At 43.6% G+C, this 20,572-nt stretch overlaps 1 protein-coding gene across 2 annotated transcripts in view; it reads left to right on the plus strand.

Moving 5' to 3' along the window:
• The window catches only part of pleca (plectin a), a 145,874-nt gene that overhangs the window by 114,579 nt on the left and 10,723 nt on the right, over positions 1-20,572 (plus strand). For both annotated transcript variants that reach the window (XM_042012539.1, XM_042012538.1), the window contains 21 exons: positions 89-182; positions 2,802-2,956; positions 3,048-3,384; positions 4,299-4,376; positions 4,512-4,673; positions 4,748-4,852; positions 4,932-5,027; positions 5,132-5,257; positions 5,684-5,836; positions 7,007-7,161; positions 7,239-7,365; positions 7,452-7,635; positions 7,749-7,769; positions 8,423-8,580; positions 8,658-8,836; positions 8,910-9,048; positions 10,374-10,730; positions 10,856-10,939; positions 11,018-11,122; positions 12,452-12,550; positions 16,295-19,642. In XM_042012539.1, the coding sequence (XP_041868473.1) occupies positions 89-182; positions 2,802-2,956; positions 3,048-3,384; positions 4,299-4,376; positions 4,512-4,673; positions 4,748-4,852; positions 4,932-5,027; positions 5,132-5,257; positions 5,684-5,836; positions 7,007-7,161; positions 7,239-7,365; positions 7,452-7,635; positions 7,749-7,769; positions 8,423-8,580; positions 8,658-8,836; positions 8,910-9,048; positions 10,374-10,730; positions 10,856-10,939; positions 11,018-11,122; positions 12,452-12,550; positions 16,295-19,642 (6,262 nt within the window). The remainder of the gene's footprint in view (positions 1-88; positions 183-2,801; positions 2,957-3,047; positions 3,385-4,298; positions 4,377-4,511; positions 4,674-4,747; positions 4,853-4,931; positions 5,028-5,131; positions 5,258-5,683; positions 5,837-7,006; positions 7,162-7,238; positions 7,366-7,451; positions 7,636-7,748; positions 7,770-8,422; positions 8,581-8,657; positions 8,837-8,909; positions 9,049-10,373; positions 10,731-10,855; positions 10,940-11,017; positions 11,123-12,451; positions 12,551-16,294; positions 19,643-20,572) is intronic.

Below are 20,572 nucleotides of genomic sequence, written 5' to 3' on the forward strand. Positions count from 1 at the left end.
AAACACTTGAACCAAGCAGGTGATTGGTTTGAAGTGATTTGAAGTGGCTTTTTGACCTTTGACCTCTCCCTGCTCCCCTCCCCTGCAGGCTGGAGCGGCTCCAGAGGATTGTCAGTAAAGTCCAGATGGAGTCAGGGGTGTGTGAAGAGCAGCTCAACCAGGTGGAGACTCTGCTGCAGTCGGTGAGGCACAAAGACATGCCTTTTTTTTCTTCCAGCTTTCTGTGCATGGAAAACATCTGCAGACTTTAAACATTTTAACATCCCTGTCATAGAAATGCATCTGTGTCGCAGACGTGGGGAATGCCTGCGTTGGTTGTGTAGTTCAACTCCAACAGAACTCCAACAGAATGAGCAGCAATCTTGCAGGTCACTATTTTTGACTGATCGGCTGACCAGTCACAGCAGACCAGGCTGTTAGGGAGGAGGGACTTAAAGGGACAGACGCTTTAGCCCACTAAAGCCTCATTTCAAGGTTCAATCAAGGCTTTGATACCCAAAGGTAGATTTGATTTTCTCCCTTTACGTACGTAGATGGGTACGTCTTTTGTTACTGCCTACATACTCCCACGTCCCTTATGTTGGCATGGTTTTTAGCCAGTGTATCCACTAGAGGGCAGAGTTCACTTCAGAATTCCAATGTCAATTTCAACAGCAAACTTGGCACTGATGAAGATCATGATGATGGACATTTTCAGAAAGCTGTAGGGCAGTAGGCGGAGGAGGATTAAATATGTTCGAATTCTTCCTCGTTCTTAAACTGGTTGCACATGAGCTAAACTGCTCCACACTGCCCCCATGGTTTCCGGTGGTACTGCTCTTTTTTGTTGCATCTTGATACCCGTCTTCTCTGAGATCTCTCCAGCTAGTAAAAGTTAGTACTAATCACAACAATGTAAGACGGCTACCTTTGAATGTGTACAGTTTACATTATACGATAAACTTCAGCTAAAAATCTGTCTCCACCACTCTTTTTTTATCAATCTTTTTTATTCTTTTCTTTTTCCATTTTATCTCTTCATGTCCTGACCATTTTTAAGTTTTTTTTTCCTAAATTCTGCTTGTCTCTATACAAGTTCTGTTAGCGAGCTCTGTTAGCTAGCAGATTGTTTTTTTCTGCTTTGTTAGGCTCATGCTAAATCTTTTTCTTCTTCTCCAAACAAATGGACTTCTGAGTAGTCCGTGAATTACCTGCATCAGATCGTATCGATTACCAGTCCACCCTTCCTCGAGTTTTTTATGCTTTATAGTCAAGAATTTTTTGACGTGGAGCTCAACTTCTTTAATAGTCCAAAGAAATGTTTCTCTTTTGCTTCACAGTGAATCCTCAGCAATCTTCTCTTCTGTCTCTTCCGATGTGAACTTTCTGCAACACACACTGAGCCTTTTTCTGCGCATGCTTTGTTTTGCTCTAGCTTTGGAGTGTTATTCTTCAGCGCCCCCCACAGCCTGTAGTATGTACTACAGCGGTGTCGTGGGGATGTTGAAGCCTTTCTCCTAGTTTTTGCCACCGTTTTCACACCTGAACCGGCTTCGGTGCCATGTGGACATAGCCTTACTTTGCTGCCTTTATGAAGCCTTTCTGATTCTCTCACAGCTGTCCACATAAAGCAACAACACCTGGCTGCAGAACGGAAAACATGAATGCAACAGTTCGTCCTCTTTTTCACGACCTGTTTTCAACCCCGTTACCTAGGTTACCATGCCTGTCCATGCCAGTGTTCACACATGCATGCACAACTTCACCAGACAGAGCAACAAAAAGTTATGAAATCTGGAAAAAAGATTTTAAAAAGTGAGAGAAAGAGTTCATTGGACGACTGGACCTCAGGGCGGAGATGACTCGAAGAGATTCGTCACAATCTTGAAAGTGTGAAATAGGATTCAGCATGCTGACATAAGGACGAGGAACAGAGGTTTTATTGTCCTGGGTTTTACATTAGGTCTATTTGAGATGGATCTTCTTTTAATTAGAGGTAAAAAGTTCATCCTTACTGTGTTTATAGCCAATTTATTGTATGTATTTTCATTTTATTGTTGTTGTTTTTTTTTTTTTTAAAGGGCCATGTTGCTTCTTTTGGGCTTGTTTTCATCATACTGGTTGCTTGGGGCAGCCTGACTCAGTGGGTAGAGTGGTCGTCTTGTAGACTGAGGGTTACCGGTTCAATCCTCGGCATGTCGAGGTGTCCCTGAGCAAGACACCGAACCATATTGCTCCTGATGGGTTGTGGTTAGCGCCCTGCGTGGCTGCTTATGTCATCAGTGCTTTGGGTAAAAGCATTATATGTGTTTCTGTGGTGAGATCTGGCAACACTGACTGAGGTTCCAATTTCAGGCCTGGGACCCTTTGCCGCATGTCATTTCAAACTCTCTTTGACGCCCTTTTCTGTCTAGCTACGGCCAAATAAAACCCATTAGACCCCAAAATTCCTTAAAGAAAAACAGTTTAAGCCTAAGAAATTTTTACAGTGAGTCACTTTTTCCCCATAGTTGCACAAACGGTGCCTCCCCAACACCGAGCAGGTTGGAATCCAGATTTTCTGCAGTGGAGAGAAGATAATGACAAAACAATGGCCCATGCTCTCCTTCTAAGTAGATTTTAACTTAGTTTCCCCACAAGGAAACTTTCTGATTCTCCAAACTGAGTGTTCTGACCACTCATAAGTACTTCGCTCAACCATATCCCTTTAAAGCATGTAAATCTTTTCTGGAAGACTCCCATAATAAAATCAGAACTCTTTAATTGAGTCTAATTTCATTGCAGCCCACACGCACTGATGCAATTTTCCCTCCATATTGTAGGATGTGAGGATGATGAGTTCTGGGAGACCTGCTCAGCACACGGCAGAGGTGGAAGCAGATCTGGAAAAATCTGAAGGAATGATCCGCTTCCTCTTCAACGATGTGCAGCTGCTCAAAGATGGACGCCACCTCCAAGCTGAACAAATGTATCGCAGGTACAGAACTGAACTAAAACATTTCCATTCAACAACTAACTCAAGGCAAAGCTTTACAGGCTCGTCGTATGTCTGCTGTTTCCATCTGTAGAGTGTATCGTCTCCACGAGAGGCTGGTAAACCTCCGCAGCGAGTACAACCTGCGGCTGAAGTCGGGCGTGACCGCCACACAGATCCCCATGACTCAGATCACCAGCGCTCAGGTGCTGCAGCAGACGTCCTCAAGGGGGCGGCCCGAGCTGGACGAGGTCACCCTGCGCTACGTCCACGACCTGCTGGGCTGGGTGGAGGAGAACCAGCGGCGGGTGGACGAGGGGGAGTGGGGCTCTGACCTGCCCAATGTGGAGTCCCAGCTGGGCAGCCACCGAGGCCTGCACCAGTCTGTGGAGGAGTTCCGTTCCAAGATCGAGCGAGCGAAAGCCGACGAGGTATGGAAGATGTTTTCCCTGATCCAAGAATGGAGGGAAAACACTGAAATTCATATTACAAACGCAAATGAAAATCCAGGAGGAAGTAGACCCAAAAGTGGTTTATTGTTAGAAGAGGACACACTCCATCGACCTGTAACGACGGATGGGCAATAACAAAATCCTCCTTTTGAAAGAATACTGGTTCAGCTTATTTTATTGTCCCTAATGGAAAACGTTGTTTACAGACAGGTCCTTAAGGAAGATATTACAACATAAAACAAAAAAATCCACTTGTCTTATATGTTTATCTCAAATGGCACAAAACTAGAAAAAATGCCATCTGTAAGCTATTAAATATCTTCATTACTTACTCTTCTACAAGATTGTGCAGGATCACTACTTTTTATTGGATTTTTTGCAAATAAGACTCATATGATATTAGTTTTATTGCAGAGGTTTTTTATGATAGAATAATCAGCATTAGGTCTGATAGTCAAAGAAAACACTTGGCCTTCCTGTTAGAGGTGATGGGGGAGCAGGGACCTGGATTAAATAACAGACAGGGGGACACTGAAAATGTTGCTGAGCACATCCAGGTTTTTACTCCCTGATTAATCTGAATTAACGAGTAAAGTGAATTAAATTGGTGCCAGAATTTGATTATCAAACTCATTGGATGATAAGATTATAGAAGACAGTGATGGATATTTTTCCCTTAGACTTAAAAACAATCTGATTTACACGCATTTTAAATCTTTTAAACCTTTCTTTTGTTTGGCTTTATATGAACATTTATTTTTACTTTGTGGTCTGTGTTGCACTTAGTTAAATAATGATTACATTAAAAAAAGAAATTCTATGTTATTAATTAAGCAATAAAATATGATTTTAGCAGATTAAAATCTTAGTAACTGCTTGTTTTACTGTTTCAGAGTCAGATTTCACCTGTTAGTAAAGGTGCATACCGTGAATATCTGGGAAAACTGGAGCTGCAGTATGGAAAACTACTGGTACGTTAAACAAAATACAACATTTCTTGTCATATCAGATCTAACCTGGGCAAGATTGTTGATTAAGGTCATTTATTTTTAACTTGAGAAGCTAAAGTAGATGAAGTGTCCTTTTTTTTATCCGTTTCTTTGCAGAATGCATCAAAAGCCCGTCTGCGCTACCTGGTGGAGCTTCACGCCTTCGTCAGTGCAGCAACCAAAGAGCTGATGTGGCTGAACGAGAAAGAAGAGGAGGAGATCAACTACGACTGGAGCGACAAGAACACCAACATGGTCTCCAAGAAAGAGTGCTACTCGGTAAATAAACGCACATCCTCGTGGCCTCAGAGCCCTGAACACAGTCCGATCCTGACGTTGTTTCTGTTCTGCAGGGTTTGATGAGGGAGTTGGAGCTCAGAGAAAAGAAAGTGAACGGCGTCCAGGCCACAGGAGACAAACTGCTGAGAGACGGACACCCTGCCAGGAAAACCATCGAGGTCAGACTCTTCGTCTGCGTACCGTACAGCTCCATATGTTGTAGATGCTGTGATGTAAACATCAGTATCTCCTCCTCAGGCCTTCACTGCAGCCCTGCAGACTCAGTGGAGTTGGCTCCTTCAGCTGTGCTGCTGCATCGAAACCCACCTGAAGGAAAACACTGCCTACTTCCAGGTACATACAGAGACCCAGGCCCAGATCCAGATCCAGTGTCATTTAAAGCAAACATCACCTACAGACAGCTCTGAATCCTTCGCATCACTTTATTCTCTGTCTAGTTTTTCGCTGACGTAAAGGAGGCAGAGGAGAAGATGAAGAAGATGCAGGACACAATGAAGAGGAAGTACTCATGCGACCGCTCCGTCACCGTCACCCGGCTGGAGGATCTACTGCAGGATGCAGCTGTGAGTTTATTCACATTTTCCTCTCTGCACGGCAAATAAATGACAGTGTCTGAGGCAACAGATAGTACATTACGTTTCATGTACAATACGAACCTGGAGCTCCTGATCCAAACAGATACCAAGAGTCCTGGTTCTGTAAATGATTTCATTCATGCACAACCACCAGCATAGTGAAGCAAGTCATTAGTTTCACCGTGTTCCAGCAAAAATGTTTAAAGTCACTGACTAAGGTAAGAGCCACATCTCTGTTTCCAGTTAGAACTAAATGCTACTGGGATCCAGACCTTTGTCAACGTCTCTGTCACGAGTCAACATGTAATTCTGGAAACAACCAGCCGACATAACAGCTGGAAATGTTCTGGTTCACTAGTGCAGATTCATTTCTGTGAAGTTGGTAATTTTTCCGACCTGATGTCTTTATCGCAGGATGAGAAGGAGCAACTGGCTGAGTTTACCACTCACCTGGAGGGCCTGAAGCGGAGGGCCAAGACCATCGTCCAGCTAAAACCCCGGAACCCTGCGAGTCCCATAAAAGGGAAGCAGCCTGTCCAGGCCGTCTGCGACTTCAAACAGCTGGAGGTACACATCAAATCATATTATAGAGCACTTTTCATGCACAAAGCAACACAAAGGGCTTTACATAATAAAAACCAATTGACCACCCACGACCACGGAGGGCGCCACCCAAAGACTGTATATAAAAGATGGGCGGAGCCTCCGTGACGTCACCCGTAGGTTTCTGAAGAGCTGAACTGAAGTTCATTGGGCGGTTCCCACCGTCACGCATGTTGTCATTCCGGGAAAATCCAAAAATGGGCAAAGAGGTGGAGCTGAGAGGGGGACTGTGAAGGTGGGGGTGGATGATTGACACCTATCAAACTCCAAGCTGCCTTTAGCTAAAAGCTAACTGAGCTAACCTGGAGCTAACGGTAGTTAACCGGCTAACGGAGGTAGGCGGGCTAAAGCTAAGGTGCGCTGTTAGCTGGCTAAAAACCGCGGTTGTGATACAATCTCCCTTCGTGCCGCAGATATTGGATACTCGTCATTCAAAAGGACACGCCCCTAATTATGCAGAATTTCAAGGTTAAATAACATCCAAATGGATGAGTTAGAAAAAAATTCACCCCCCTCACAGTTGTCATGAAGGTAAACTTGACCTTTTAATCCTAAAATGGGTTTTTGTACCAGGCTTTAAACATGTTTATTTCTGCTGTGAAGTTGTTCTGTTTAACATGAGAGTCTATGGGGATTGACTCTGTTTTGGAGCCCCTAGTGGATGAAGGGTGAACTGCAATTTTTTGCACTTCCGCATAGGCTTCACATTTTACCGGTGGAGGTTGCAGCTTGTTGCCATCACAGGAGCCACCTAGGTCAGGGCAGGCCGGGGTCCACACCATAGCCACAGGGTTGCAGCGCAGGACCCCCAGCCACCAGAACAAAGGCAGTCACCATGGCAACAACCCGCAGACAGGGCAGATAGAGCTACCAAAGTAGAGGAGGAAAACCCTCCTCAAAGCCTTCGTTTGTTTCAATCTTAATTTCACAGACTCGCATTTCTGTGTGGAGCCAGGAGGCGAGTTTATCTGTACATCACATTTCATGCACAAGACAATTCAAGGTGCTTTACATAAAACATTAAAAGCATCACAGCGGGGTGCAGGAAGCAAATACAAGTGCATTAAAAACAAACTTTAAAAGAAGTAGATGAAATTAAAACAGAAGTGAGTGTCTGATCTCGTCTCGGTCCAGATCACAGTCCACCGAGGAGACGAGTGTGCTCTGCTGAACAACTCGCAGCCCTTCAAGTGGAGGGTCCTGAACGATAAAGGCAGCGAGGCGTCCGTGCCCTCCATCTGCTTCCTGGTTCCTCCCACCAATAAGGATGCTGTGAACAGCGTCGCCGGGTGAGCTCCGAGTATCACACATGAACTGAACACACACGCACACAGAGACACACTAACCTCCAGTTTTCCTTCCTCAGACTGGATGGAAACCTGCAGCGGCTGCAGACCATGTGGCAGACCATGTTCGTGGACCTGAAGAGTCTGTTATCCTGGCAGTACCTGATGAGAGACATCCACATCATCAAATCCTGGAACATCACCATGGTAACACAAAACGTACTAGGAAAAAAGTGCAGAACATGCACACAGGTTTGCACCTGCAGTCCTCTGAACAGTTGCTTCTGGTGCAGTTTAAGACCTTGAGGGTGGAGGAGTACCGGCTGGCCCTGAGGAACCTGGAGCAGCACTATCAGGACTTCCTGAGAGACAGCCAGGACTCCCAGATGTTCGGAGCCGAGGACCGCATGCAGGTGGAGTCCAACTACAACAGATCCAACCAGCACTACCACACCATGGTCAGCTCTGCAGAGCAAGGTTGGTTCTGCTGTCACTGAAACATCCCACAGCTGTTTGTTCATTTTACCAAACATTTTGTCATGCAATCATGAGCGTTTGTGTGTAAACTGACCGATGGGTTCGTGTTGCAGGCTTCGTGCCAACCAGCGCAGGTAAGGTGTTAAAGCCGGAGCTTCTGAATGGCTGAACAGGACTGATGGGCTGATGTTGCATCTCATTGATTAATCCTTCTCATCATCCTCTCTGATGTTGATTTTCCTCCTAACGTCACTTCTGATCACGTTCCTGTCTCTGTGCATGTTTCCTGGCAGCTGATTCCAGCGTTAATCAGTGAATTAATCAATGAATTGATGAATTAACACTTGAATTGTTGTGAACATGGAGATAATTAAGCATGAGGAAGAAATTTAGTTTGTGAAACAGCATAAACATTCACAAATCATAAAAACTAACTGAATATGTTTTAATTTTTGGATTTCAGGGCATCACTTTAAAAAGTTGCACCAGAATAACAAATATTTTACTAAGTAATCGTTTATGTTTGTTCAAAATCTCACATGAAGTCAAAACTAGCTCACAATCTCTGGAAAAAAATGTGTTGATAATATAAGCCAAATATTCTGGTTTTATAAAACAATATATAGATAAAAATGGATCAAATTTAAGTAATGAATGCTTTAATTTGAACATGTAATGACATAAAAGAAACAAAACAGCCATCGTTTTATTTAACATGCTCAGAAAGGAAAGAAGCCCAGATATCCATCACTAAAACGTCCTGTTTAAACGTCCTCTCTCCAACCAGGAGAGCAGGACGAGTCTGTGTGCAAGACCTACCTGACGAGGATTAAAGACCTCCGTCTGAGGCTAGAGGGCTGTGAGAACCGAACCGTGACCCGGCTTCGGCAGCCCGTGGACAAGGAGCCCCTCAAGGCCTGCGCCCTGAAGACCGCCGAGCAGATGGTAGGGTCCTGAGAAACCACCGGCACAGTCAGCAGCTCATGAACCAGGTCTAACATCTTCCTCTGTCTTCGGAACAGAAAGTCCAGTCAGAGCTGGAGGGCTTGAAGAAAGACCTGAGCTCCATCGCTGAGAAGACGGAGGAGGTCCTGGTGTCCCCTCAGCAGTCCGGCTCCGCCCCGATGCTGCGCTCCGAACTGGACCTCACTCAGAGGAAGATGGACCATGTTTATGGCCTGTCCTCCGTCTACTTGGACAAGTGAGACTTCATAAGGCTGCAGATATATCTGAATCTGTTCATTGCTTCCTAACTTCTCCACGTTTCTTTTCAGACTGAAGACCATTGATGTCGTGATCAGAAACACTAAAGATGCAGAAGATGCGCTGAAGAATTACGAAACTCGTCTGCGGGATGTCAGTAAAGTTCCAGCTGAGCAGAAGGATGTGGAGGAGCAGCGCGGTCAGCTGAAGGTAGGTTTCCTCATCAAGTTCTGAGCTCTGAGGGTCACAAATCGGGACTTAATAAGTCCTTTGGTCCTTACAATGAGTCAAATCCAACCTCAGATCAACAACATGTCATTTAGCAGCTTGTTAAGCTCCTTCAGCAGCAGGAAGTCGCTGTCATGGTTTCCTGGATGATCTTTCAGTCTCTCTCCTGGTTGTGTAGGAATTCTGATTCACTCTTCTTTCCATCATAGGTTCAGTTCATTGGGCCTCATTCACCAATATTTCCTTAAATTCGTTGTAAAGTTGTGCTTTATGAAACGGAAACTGTCAAAATAAAAAATAAATACAGAAATATAAAGATGTCTCAATAAATAAATTGATATGCTGATAAATTATACAAAAGAAGAAAAGAGACGTTTAAAATGTGACAAATTTATTTTTCTATTGTAATTTTATATCAGTTTTAATTTAACTTTGTTTTATTACTTTTCCATGTAGTTTTCCAGTTTAATTTATTTATTTCTTTATAAATTTCTTTCCTCCTTTATGCCTATACAGTTGAATATGAGAGTGTGTGTGTGTGTGTGTGTGTGTGTGTGTGTGTGTGTGTGTGTGTGTGTGTGTGTGTGTGTGTGTGTGTGTATGTATGTATAGAAATATAAATGTCACATTTTTAAGTTTTTTAATGGAAAACCAAATTTAAAAATATTATTTTTTATAATTTACTGGTAATTTGTTTACTGAGCCATTTTTATATTTCTGTAGTTATTTTTTATTTTGGCAGTTTTAGTCATTCATAGAAATTTCTTATAAAAACCCTCCATTAAATTCACAAACGTGTTCGAAGTTTATCTTTCCTCTCAGACTCTCTGGAGGTTGGAAGAACGAGGCAGCTGAGCTGCAGGTAAAAACCAGTAAAAGGTCGTTTCTCATGACAGAGGTGAGACATAGACAAGGAAAAGTCTTTTTTTAACTGGACTGTCCCAAGATTCAACATGTAGCATGCTAAGCGAGGCCTGGAGAGTCTGAGATGTTCCTCTTCTGATCTTGGGCTGAACTTACTGGGATGTCCACTCCTGAGAATTCTGGCATCTATCATTTGAATAATCTTTCTCCCTGCAGAATGATGGACTTTTGATGGTTGGAAATGCCCTTTTAACCCTTCCCAGTTTGATGGACAGCAACAGCTGCTTCTCTAAGATCATTGCTGATGTCTTTCCTCCTTGGCACTCCTGCTGCTGACCACCTTAATAAGGGCGGAAGAGAACCAGATGATATTTTTAATGATCTCCTGATATATTAAACCATCTCAAATGAACTGATTGTTTCTGCTCTCTGTGTTCTGACAGTCGATGCGTGCTGAAGCAGACGCCGACCAGGCGCAGTTCGACCGCCTGCAGGACGAGCTGAGGACGGCTTCGGCCATCAGTGACAAGATGACGAGGATTCACAGCGAGCGGGATGCCGAGCTGGAGCATTACCAGCAGCTGGTCGGCAGCCTGCTGGAGCGCTGGCAGGCTGTGTTCGCGCAGATCGACCTCCGGCAACGGGAGCTCGACCTGCTCGGCCGCAAGATGAAGTCCTACCGCGACAGCTATGAGTGGCTCATCCGCTGGCTCGGAGAAGCACGGCAGAGGCAGGAGAAGATCCAGGCCGTTCCCATCGGAGACGGGAAGGCTCTCAGGGAGCAGCTGGCTTCAGAGAAGGTTTGCATCAGCCATCGTGTCCACCGGTGGTCACCCTGAATGAAAAGTGCTTCTCATTCATTCATTTTATTGCACACTCTGTCTAATATAAATTTAGTTTAAACATGAATAAATGTTTGTTTCAGAAACTCCTGGAAGAGATCGAGAGAAACAAGGATGAGATTGAAACTTGCCAGAAAAATGCAAAAGCTTACATCGACTCTGTCAAGGTAAACAGTGAGGTTCGCCTCTTCACAGCAAAGCAAAGTTTCATCTCATCTTGACTTTTTCTTTTTCTCCTTGTGAAGGATTATGAACTCCTGATCTTGACATACAAAGCGCTCCAGGATCCCATAGCATCTCCTCTGAAAAAGCCCAAAATGGAGTGTGCGTCTGATGACATCATCCAGGAGGTTGGTGTTGATTCATTTCTTCACATAAATGTCGCACAGATGCTTCCTGATCCACTTTTCCAGCTTTCTGAAGGACTTCTGAAGTTTTTCATTAGACATTTTCTGCTTTTCCCTCATTTTCAGTCCAGTTTTGTATTTTGTATCTGACCATTTTCAAAAGAACGAAAAGGAAATAAAAGGCTTCTAACTCAAGGGATGAACCAGCTGTCGACACATAACAGAAAACTTAGCAAAGAACCGGTTTAAACTGGATCTTTAGGCACAAAGACACATCATTTCTTTAGTTTCATGTGTGAAAACCAGCAAAGATCAGACAGTCTGACAGAAAACAGGATTTCAGCAGCAACAAGGTGATTCCCAAACAGCTGGTAGCTGGAAACCTGGCTTATCTCAGCATGGAGGCAGAAACTGGACACGAGGAGGACAGAAGAAGAAGAGTCCGGACTAAAAAAATGTCTACAGCAGATGAACAGGTTCTGAAATCCAGCAAAGACCTGAACCAGGATCTGAGAGATGCATCTGGACCTTCAGCTGATCCATCTACTGTTGGCTGAAGCCTCATCAGAAATGGTCTCCATGGAAACGTGGCTGTTAAGAAGTCCTTATTAAGGAAGGGAAACGGGGAGAAAAGGCTGAGGTAGGTCACATGACCCAAGAACTGGACTGAAGATCCCTGGAAACAGGTCTGGTGGAGGGGCTGATCCTCCCCAGAACCCAGACCTCAACATTTTTGAAGCAGTGTGGGATCATCTGGACACAGAACTGAACAAAAGGCAGAAACATCCAAAGAAGAACTTTGTAAAGTCCTTCAAGGATCCTGGAGAACTATTCCTAGAAAGTGCTTCAAGGATCCTGGAGAACTATTCCTGGAAAGTCCTTCAAGGATCCAGGAGAACTATTCCTGGAAAGTCCTTCAAGGTTCCTGGAGAATTATTCCTGGAAAGTCCTTCAAGGGTCCTGGAGAACTATTCCTGGAAAGTCCTTCAAGGGTCCTGGAGAATTATTCCTGGAAAGTCCTTCAAGGGTCCTGGAGAACTATTCCTGGAAAGTCCTTCAAGGATCCAGGAGAACTATTCCTGGAAAGTCCTTCAAGGGTCCTGGAGAATTATTCCTGGAAAGTCCTTCAAGGGTCCTGGAGAACTACTTGTGAAGTAAAGAAATGACAGGAGGCTTCTCTTCAGACTGGGATGAAGAATAAAGCTGCTTAGACCAGATATTTGCGTTTTTTCCTGAAAACATATAAAGAAATGAGAAGTGGATCAGGACTTAGTTTTAAGATGTTTGTTGTGGTTATAAATGCTGTAAGTCGTCTGTCTCTGTTTGTTTCAGTATGTTACTCTGAGAACCCGCTACAGCGAGCTGACGACGCTCACCAGCCAGTACATTAAATTCATCACTGAGACGCAGCGCCGCCTGGAGGAAGACGAGGTAACTTCTGGAAACAGACGCAGGAAGCTTCTCACACATCCTCACCAACTTATCCATGCCACCCTCAGCTGTTAGCCGCTTCGGGTTCGGGAAATCATTTGTCATCAGTATAAGTAAAATGTCAGCACTCCTCAGATCCCACGGTGGTGAACTAAACCGCTTCATGCTGTTGTTCCAGCACATCGCATCCCCGCTGCAGTTAACCGTTTCTCATCCACCCACAAACCCCATCAAACAGTCTGGAAACGGGATTCAGTCACATTTTCAAACGGCTCAGCTGCTTTTCCCACTGTTTTTATTTGGTATTTGCTTCCTAATTTCTTTTTAAAAATCACCCTTTGCTGTGGTTGGAAAGCTTCGGTTATTATTTTTCCCTTTTTTTCCTTCCTAACTTTGTTCTGTTTGATCCTTTGTGACCTGCTCGCCACAGCTTTGTCATGATGAATGTTTGTCACACGCTTAAGAGACGGATTAACCCCAAAGCAGCAGGTATTTAAAAAACCAACCCTCTCACCTCATATCTTTACATCAGATCTTCATCTGTGGTGAAGGAAGGTTCACACGTCTTTGGAAATCTTAATGAATTTTGGAGTAAATATCAACTTTTACTGAAATTTTTTAGGCTACTTTATTAATTTTTATCATTTTACTGTGATAAAGTACAAGAACGAGAAGGCACAGAAGCATTTAAAATGGTTATGAGACTGAAAATATTCTGTTTCTGATAATATGCTGAAATTAGATATAAAATGTCAAAACTCTGTTTGTTCAAGACTTAAACATATTAAAGCAGAACTCGGCTAATTTAAGAAAACTAACATGTTTTTATATTTGCAGAAACTAACTCAGACAAATTAAGACAGACACCTTATTAATCTCAAAATTTCGACATTACAACAGCAAAATAAAAAAAATAAAAAATAGTCAAATAAAACGATGGGTGTACTAAATAGAAAATATATGAAATATGAATGAAAATATAAAAATACACTATAAAAAGTCACTAAAATAAATGACTCGTTTAATTTAATCAGTCAGTAGAAACTACGGAAGCCCCGATCAGACATGTTTGAAAACATTTTATATAATTATGTTGACAAGTACGTATCAATTCATTTTAAAAAATACGAAGAAACACAGAGGACTTTCCAAGAAATGAACTAAATACCACATACAGCCTTTAACTTCCTGTTAGGGGATTTCCCAAAGATGACAAATAGAATAACATAGTACTTTATTGATCCTTAACTGGGGATTACTTTGTTCCAGTATCAGCAAAATATCTGACTATTTACAAATAAACTACACACATGCAGTATAAATGATTGAGTTTTAAATGTTTCGTAGTTTGAACAAACAAAACATCAACATCTGCTAACGTCTGGATTTTAAATGACCGGAGAAATATTCCCTCCCGCATTCAGCAGGTATCACAGGTATTTATCAGCTCAGCTCCAGTCAGCATCTTGTGATGCATTTTAGTGTGAATGATGTGTTTGTGGAAAGACACAGCTCACTTTCTTTACAGAAACATTTTAATGACTGTAACGTCTCACTTGGAGGTTCAGAAAGTGACATCAGCAACTCCCTGACAAAATAAGACAAGACTGATGGATTTCTACCATCGACAACAGCTGACGGCTCACGTTCAGTCCCAGTTTGTGAGCTGAAGCCGCAGACGAGTCAAAGATAACAAACAGGCCTAATTATCCAAGGCAGGATCTCTTTATGGTGGGCTGGTTCTGAAGACTCTGCAGCTCCCACAAAGTTGAGGCTAATTCGCAGAAAGATAATTCTTCATTTGCTCTAGCAGCTGTATGCACACAAAAAATTAACACAATTTAATTCAGTCCATTTTTAAAAGGCTTCATTTGTTCCCATGGGGAAGTTAAAGGCGTGTAAAGCGGTTCCTCTCAGTGTAGTAAAGGCTAGTTTATCTGTATAACACATTTCATGTTCAAGACAATTCAAAGTGCTTTACATAAAACATTAAACGCATGACAGCGGGGTGCAGGAGGATCATTAAAACAAACTTGTAAAAGAAATAAACAAATCTGTACTGTAGTGCAAGTAAAGAAAAATCAAATAAAGAAGACATTTATTCATTAAATGTAACAAGCTCTTTTCGGTTAGTGGCCCTGTCATGTGCTCTACAGCCGTCTGCAGGGAGGAGATTAGGAGGCGGGGCTTAAGCACAGCAGAGAGGGAGGGGAGGAGCTTACCAGCTGTTTTTGTTTAAATCCTCCAGTTAAATTACTAAGTTCTGCTTTCTGGACAGAAAATGGTTTTAAAAGTTGAATCCAAATTAGGTTTTTATGTTTGTGCCTTATAAACAATCAGAATGATCAAAACACATCATTTTCTGAATAAAATTAGCTTTGTGCCACTAATAATGAAATAATTTAATCCCAAAATGATCATGAAAGGTTTCTAAAATGTTGAATCTTCCTTGTTATTGTGGGTCACCTCATTCCCGCTGAATCAGCTTAATCTCTTCATGCTTCTCGTCTCATTTTATTCCAAACTGATTCTGCTGTTTGCTGCATCATTATGCTAAATAAGATAAGATAAGATAAGATAAGATAAGAAGATAAGATAAGATAGGATAAGAAGATAAGATAAGATAAGATAAGATAAGATAAGAAGATAAGATAAGATAGGATAAGAAGATAAGATAAGATAAGATAAGATAGGATAAGAACAGCAGCCACAGTAATAGTAGCTAAATATATACATATTCTGCAGTGCATTTTATTAAGAAATATAAAAGAATATAAAAATAATAGTAATTGGAAGCAGTGGGGTGTGATGAGGTTGTAGAAAGACAGGGTGATGGGTTGAAGGAACCGAGTTGTAAGGGTGTTATATGGAGCTGGTATACAGTCTGATGGCTGCAGGGAGGAAGGACCTGCAGTAGCTCCTTCCTGCACTGGGGGTGAAGCAACCTTGTGCTGGAGGAGCTGCTCAGAGCAGCTACAGCAGGATGCATCGGGAGGGAGGAGTTGTCCATCATGGAGTTTAGCTTGGCCAACATCCGTCTGTCTGCCACCTCCTTGATGGAGTCCAGTGAGCAGCCTAGGACAGATCCAGCTTTTTTAACCAGTTTAACTCTCTTCCTGCCTCTATGCTGCTCCCTCCCCAGCACACGATGGCATAGAAGGCTGCAGAGGCCTATTAAGGCTATTAAAATGACTGGATATTTTCATGCTTTCTTCATTCTCCCATCAGTGCTCATCCCTTGTGCATGCTGGTTATTTATTCCCTGCCTGTTTCTGCTTCTTCTCAGCTAGTTTTTGCATTTTATTAAAATCTGCTTTATTCTCAGAAATGCTAAAACTGGAGCATCTAAACTTTCCTACCAAACGGTGACTGAAAAGTGCAACAAACTCCCAGCAGAAACCTCATTTTTATGTGTTTTATTTTTTCAAAGAAATGCATCATTAATGCTGTTCATATTGTAAAATAGATCATATAGGATGCAGGTACATATAACTCCAACGCATGAATGTATTGTTTGTGTTGTGAATTACTGTTTTTACCACACATTTACATGACAAGCATTTCCCAAAACAATATTTTCCCTCTATGTAGATAATTTAGTATAACAGCATAACATTATCATGTATTTACATTTTTATGTACCTACATGTTATAACTACTTTCATATAGATTTATTTGTTATTATCTAACATCTCTAACCTTCTCTTAATTCCCTTTATTCCTTCTTTGCTTCTACTAATACAGAAAGCTTCTGAAATACTAAAAGAAGAGGAGAGGAGAAAAATGGCAGAGATACAGGCTGAGTTAGAGAAACAGAAACAGTTGGCTGAAGTTCAGGCTAAATCTGTGGCCAAAGCAGAGCAAGAAGCCACAGAGCTGAAGCAGAAGATGAAAGCAGAGGCCAACAAGAGGCAGGACGTTGCGGTGGATGCTGAGAAGCAAAAACAAAACATCCAGCAGGAGCTGCAGCATCTGAAGAGTCTGTCAGAGCAGGAGATCAAGTCCAAGAGTCAGCAGCTGGAAGAGGCGCTGCTCAGCCGCACCAAGATCGAAGAGGAAATCCACATCATCAGAGTTCAGCTTGAGACGACGACGAAGCAGAAATCCATGGCCGAGACAGAGCTGCAGAAGCTCCGAGACAAAGCTGCCGAGGCCGAGAAGCTCAGGAAAGCAGCTCAGGACGAGGCGGAAAGGCTCCGCCAACAGGTGGCGGAGGAGACTCAGAAGAAGAAAAATGCTGAAGATGAGCTGAAGCGTAAATCTGAGGCAGAGAAAGAGGCAGCTAAGCAAAAGCTGAAAGCCCTGGATGAGCTGCAGAGGTTTAAAATGCAAGCCGAGGAGGCGGAGAGGCGCATGAGGCAGGCTGAGGAGGAGAAGCTGAGGCAGATCAAGGTGGTGGAGGAGGTGGCGCAGAAGACTGCTGCCACACAGCTGCAAACCAAATCCACATCCTTCGACAAAAAGGCAACAGCACTGGAGGAATCTCTCAGAAAAGAGCAGGGAACAGTCCTTCAGCTGCAAGAGGAGGCCGGGAAGCTGAGGAAACAACAAGAAGAAGCCGATAGAGCCAGGGAGCAAGCAGAGAAGGAGCTGGAAACGTGGAGGCAGAAGGCCAACGAAGCTCTCCGGCTGAGGCTGCAAGCTGAGGAGGAAGCCCAGAAGAAGAGTCAGGCTCAGGAGGAAGCAGAACGTCAGAAGGTCGAAGCCGAACGAGATGCCAAGAAGAGAGCTAAAGCTGAGGAGGCAGCGCTGAAGCAGAAGGAGAACGCAGAGAACGAGCTGGAAAAACAGAGAAAGTTTGCCGAACAAGTCGCTCAACAGAAACTGTCTGCTGAACAGGAATGCATTCGCTTAAAGGCCGACTTCGAGCATGCCAAGCAGCAGAGAGGCCTTCTGGATAACGAGCTCCAACGCCTGAAAAATGAGGTGAGCGCCGCGGAAAACCAGAGAAAACAGCTGGAGGACGAGCTGGCCGAAGTCAGGAGCGAAATGGACGCCCTCTTACAGATGAAGATTCATGCCGAGAAGGAGACGCTGTCAAAAACGGAAAAGAGCCAACAGCGTCTCGAGTCGGAAGCCTTGAAGATGAAACAGCTGGCTGAGGAAGCCGCTCGGCTGAGATCAGTCGCCGAAGAAGCCAAGAAGCAGAGGCAGCTCGCCGAGGAAGAGGCGGCCCAGCAAAGAGCGGAGGCCGAGAAAATCCTCAAGGAAAAGCTGGCCGCCATCAACGAGGCCACTCGTCTGAAGACCGAAGCAGAGATCTCTCTGAAAGCTAAAGAAGCCGAGAACGAGAGACTGAAGAGAAAAGCTGAGGATGAGGCTTATCAGAGGAAGCTGCTGGAGGACCAAGCTGCTCAGCACAAACAAGAGATCCAGGAGAAGATCACACATCTGAAAAGCTCCTCCAACACTGAGCTGGAGAGGCAAAAAACTATCGTGGAAGAGACTGTGAGGCAGAAGAGGGTGGTACAAGAGGAGATCCACATTATCAGGATCAACTTCGAGAAAGCATCGAAGGAGAAGTCTGATCTGGAGGTGGAGCTAAAGAAACTGAAGGGCGTCGCAGATGAGACGGAGAAGAGCAAACTCAAAGCGGAACAGGAGGCAGACAAACTGAAAAAGCTCGCTGCAGAGGAGGAGAAGAAGAGGAAAGAAGCTGAGGAGAAGGTGAAGAGGATCGCTGCAGCAGAAGAAGAAGCGGCTCGGCAGTGCAAAGCCGCCCAGGAGGAAGTCGAAAGGCTCAAAAAGAAAGCCGCTGAAGCAAATGAGCACAAAGACCAGGCTGAGAAGGAGGCAGAGAAGCAGGTCGTCCTGGCTCAACAGGCGGCTCAGAAATGCAGTGCTGCAGAGCAGAAAGCCCAAGATGTTCTCTCCAAGAACAAAGAAGACGTTCTTGCTCAGGAGAAGCTGAAAGATGAGTTTAATAATGCAAAGAAACTCGCAGAAGCTGCAGAGAAGGCCAAAGCCAAGGCGGAGAAAGAGGCCGCTTTGCTCCGTCAGAAAGCAGAGGAGGCCGAAAAACAGAAAACAGCTGCAGAAGACGAAGCTGCTAAACAGGCCAAAGCTCAAAAAGATGCAGAGAGACTGAGGAAGGAGGCAGAGGAAGAGGCCTCCAGGAGAGCGGCGGCCGAGGCGGCGGCTTTGAAGCAGAAGCAGCAGGCCGATGCAGAGATGGCCAAACACAAAAAAGAGGCCGAACAAGCCCTGAAGCAAAAGTCTCAGGTGGAGAAGGAGCTTGCTAAGGTCAAACTGCAGCTGGATGAAACCGACAAGCAGAAAGCGGTGCTGGATGCTGAGCTGCAGCGAGTTAAAGGGGAAGTAAATGATGCCGTCAAACAGAAGGCACAGGTGGAGGACGAACTGTCCAAAGTGAAGACCCAGATGGACCAGCTCCTCAAGATCAAACTCCAGATTGAGGAAGAAAACCGACGCCTCATGCAGAAAGACAAAGACAACACCCAGAAATTACTTTTAGATGAGGCAGAGAAAATGAAAAAGCTAGCAGAGGAAGCTGCTCAACTCAGCGTGGAGGCTGAAGAAGCAGCCAGACAGAGGCAGATCGCCGAGTCCGACTTGGCTGAACAGAGGGCGCTTGCTGAGAAAATGCTGAAGGAGAAAATGCAGGCCATTCAGGAGGCCACAAAACTCAGGGCTGAAGCTGATGAGCTCCAGAAGCTGAAGGACCAGGCACAGGAAAAGGCTAAAAAACTCCAGGAGGACAAACAGCACATCCAGCAGCGCCTTGACAAGGAGACGGAGGGCTTCCAAAAATCCCTGGAGGCCGAGCGAAAGAGGCAGCTGGAAGTTTCAGCTGAAGCAGAGAAGCTGAAAGTGAGGGTGAAGGAGCTCAGCGACGCTCAGGCCAAAGCCGAAGAGCAGGCCAAGACATTTAAGAAGCAAGCCGAGGAAGCAAAAGCTCGTCTTCAAGAGACGGAAAAGCAAAAGACAGAGGTCATCGTGCAGAAGTTGGAGACGCAGCGGCTGCAGAGCACAAGGGAAGCGGATGACTTGAGGAAAGCCATAAGTGATCTGGAGAAAGAGAGAGAGAAACTGAAAAAAGATGCCGAGGAGCTTCAGAAAAAGTCGCAGCAGGTATTGTGACCTGAACCAACACCCACTCAGTTTATAGAATCCTTTAGTTTAAATACACTAACTACAGAGCAGCGTTTATAAAAACACTTTTCATGTAAACTGCACAATTTAAGAAAAATTCTGCAATTTACATGAAAGTCAGTCGTCACTAATGACTCATTAATCCTCGAGGGTCGCTTCACTTTACTACCGTCAGGTCATTAGAGCACAAAAAACTCTCCCAAAGCTGCTATAAAAACATTACATTCATATTTTTTACCACTTTTTTCTTAAATTGCTCAGTCTTTTATGAAAACTACCAAATATGTAAATTTTCAGATTATTTTAACTCTTTAAATGGCAACTTCTATTTAACAAGAAACAAACAAAAATTGAGTTATTTTCCATAAAATAAGAATATTTATCTGCAATGTTTCTTGAAGCAGTTGTCTTCCAATGACCTGAAAGGGTCCCGTTGACCTTGAAGAAAAGTTGAAATGGGAATTTCAAAGGTCTTCATGAGATAGGTAATCTATCTCACAAGAAAAAAAGGGAAAAATATCTGAAATTTCTGAATATCTGAAAACATCTAAAAGGACAAAAATGTCTCTGAACTAATGATCCACAAGGGTTAAAGGAATATTTAAACTTTTTGTGAAATGAGTTAAGCCTTTAAAACTCAACCCAAGAAAAGATGGGGGAGAATATATTTATTTGGCCCCTTACCAAATAAATAAATATTTTTTTGTTTTTGTACCGTTAATTACTGTATATGTCAAAATTATTGCACTGTAAAAGGTATCCACCAGGGGGCAGAAGACAAGTATCAGATTATATACGAAAGGGTTTTGAGAAAATTTTTCTACCATAAAGTGATGCAAAAGGTATCAGAAATGTTATGTATCAATTATGGTATATACAGCGTTAAAGGGTTAAATGCAGAGTTGCAGA

Source organism: Melanotaenia boesemani, chromosome 17, assembly GCF_017639745.1.
Source record: "Melanotaenia boesemani isolate fMelBoe1 chromosome 17, fMelBoe1.pri, whole genome shotgun sequence".
NCBI lineage: Eukaryota > Metazoa > Chordata > Actinopteri > Atheriniformes > Melanotaeniidae > Melanotaenia > Melanotaenia boesemani.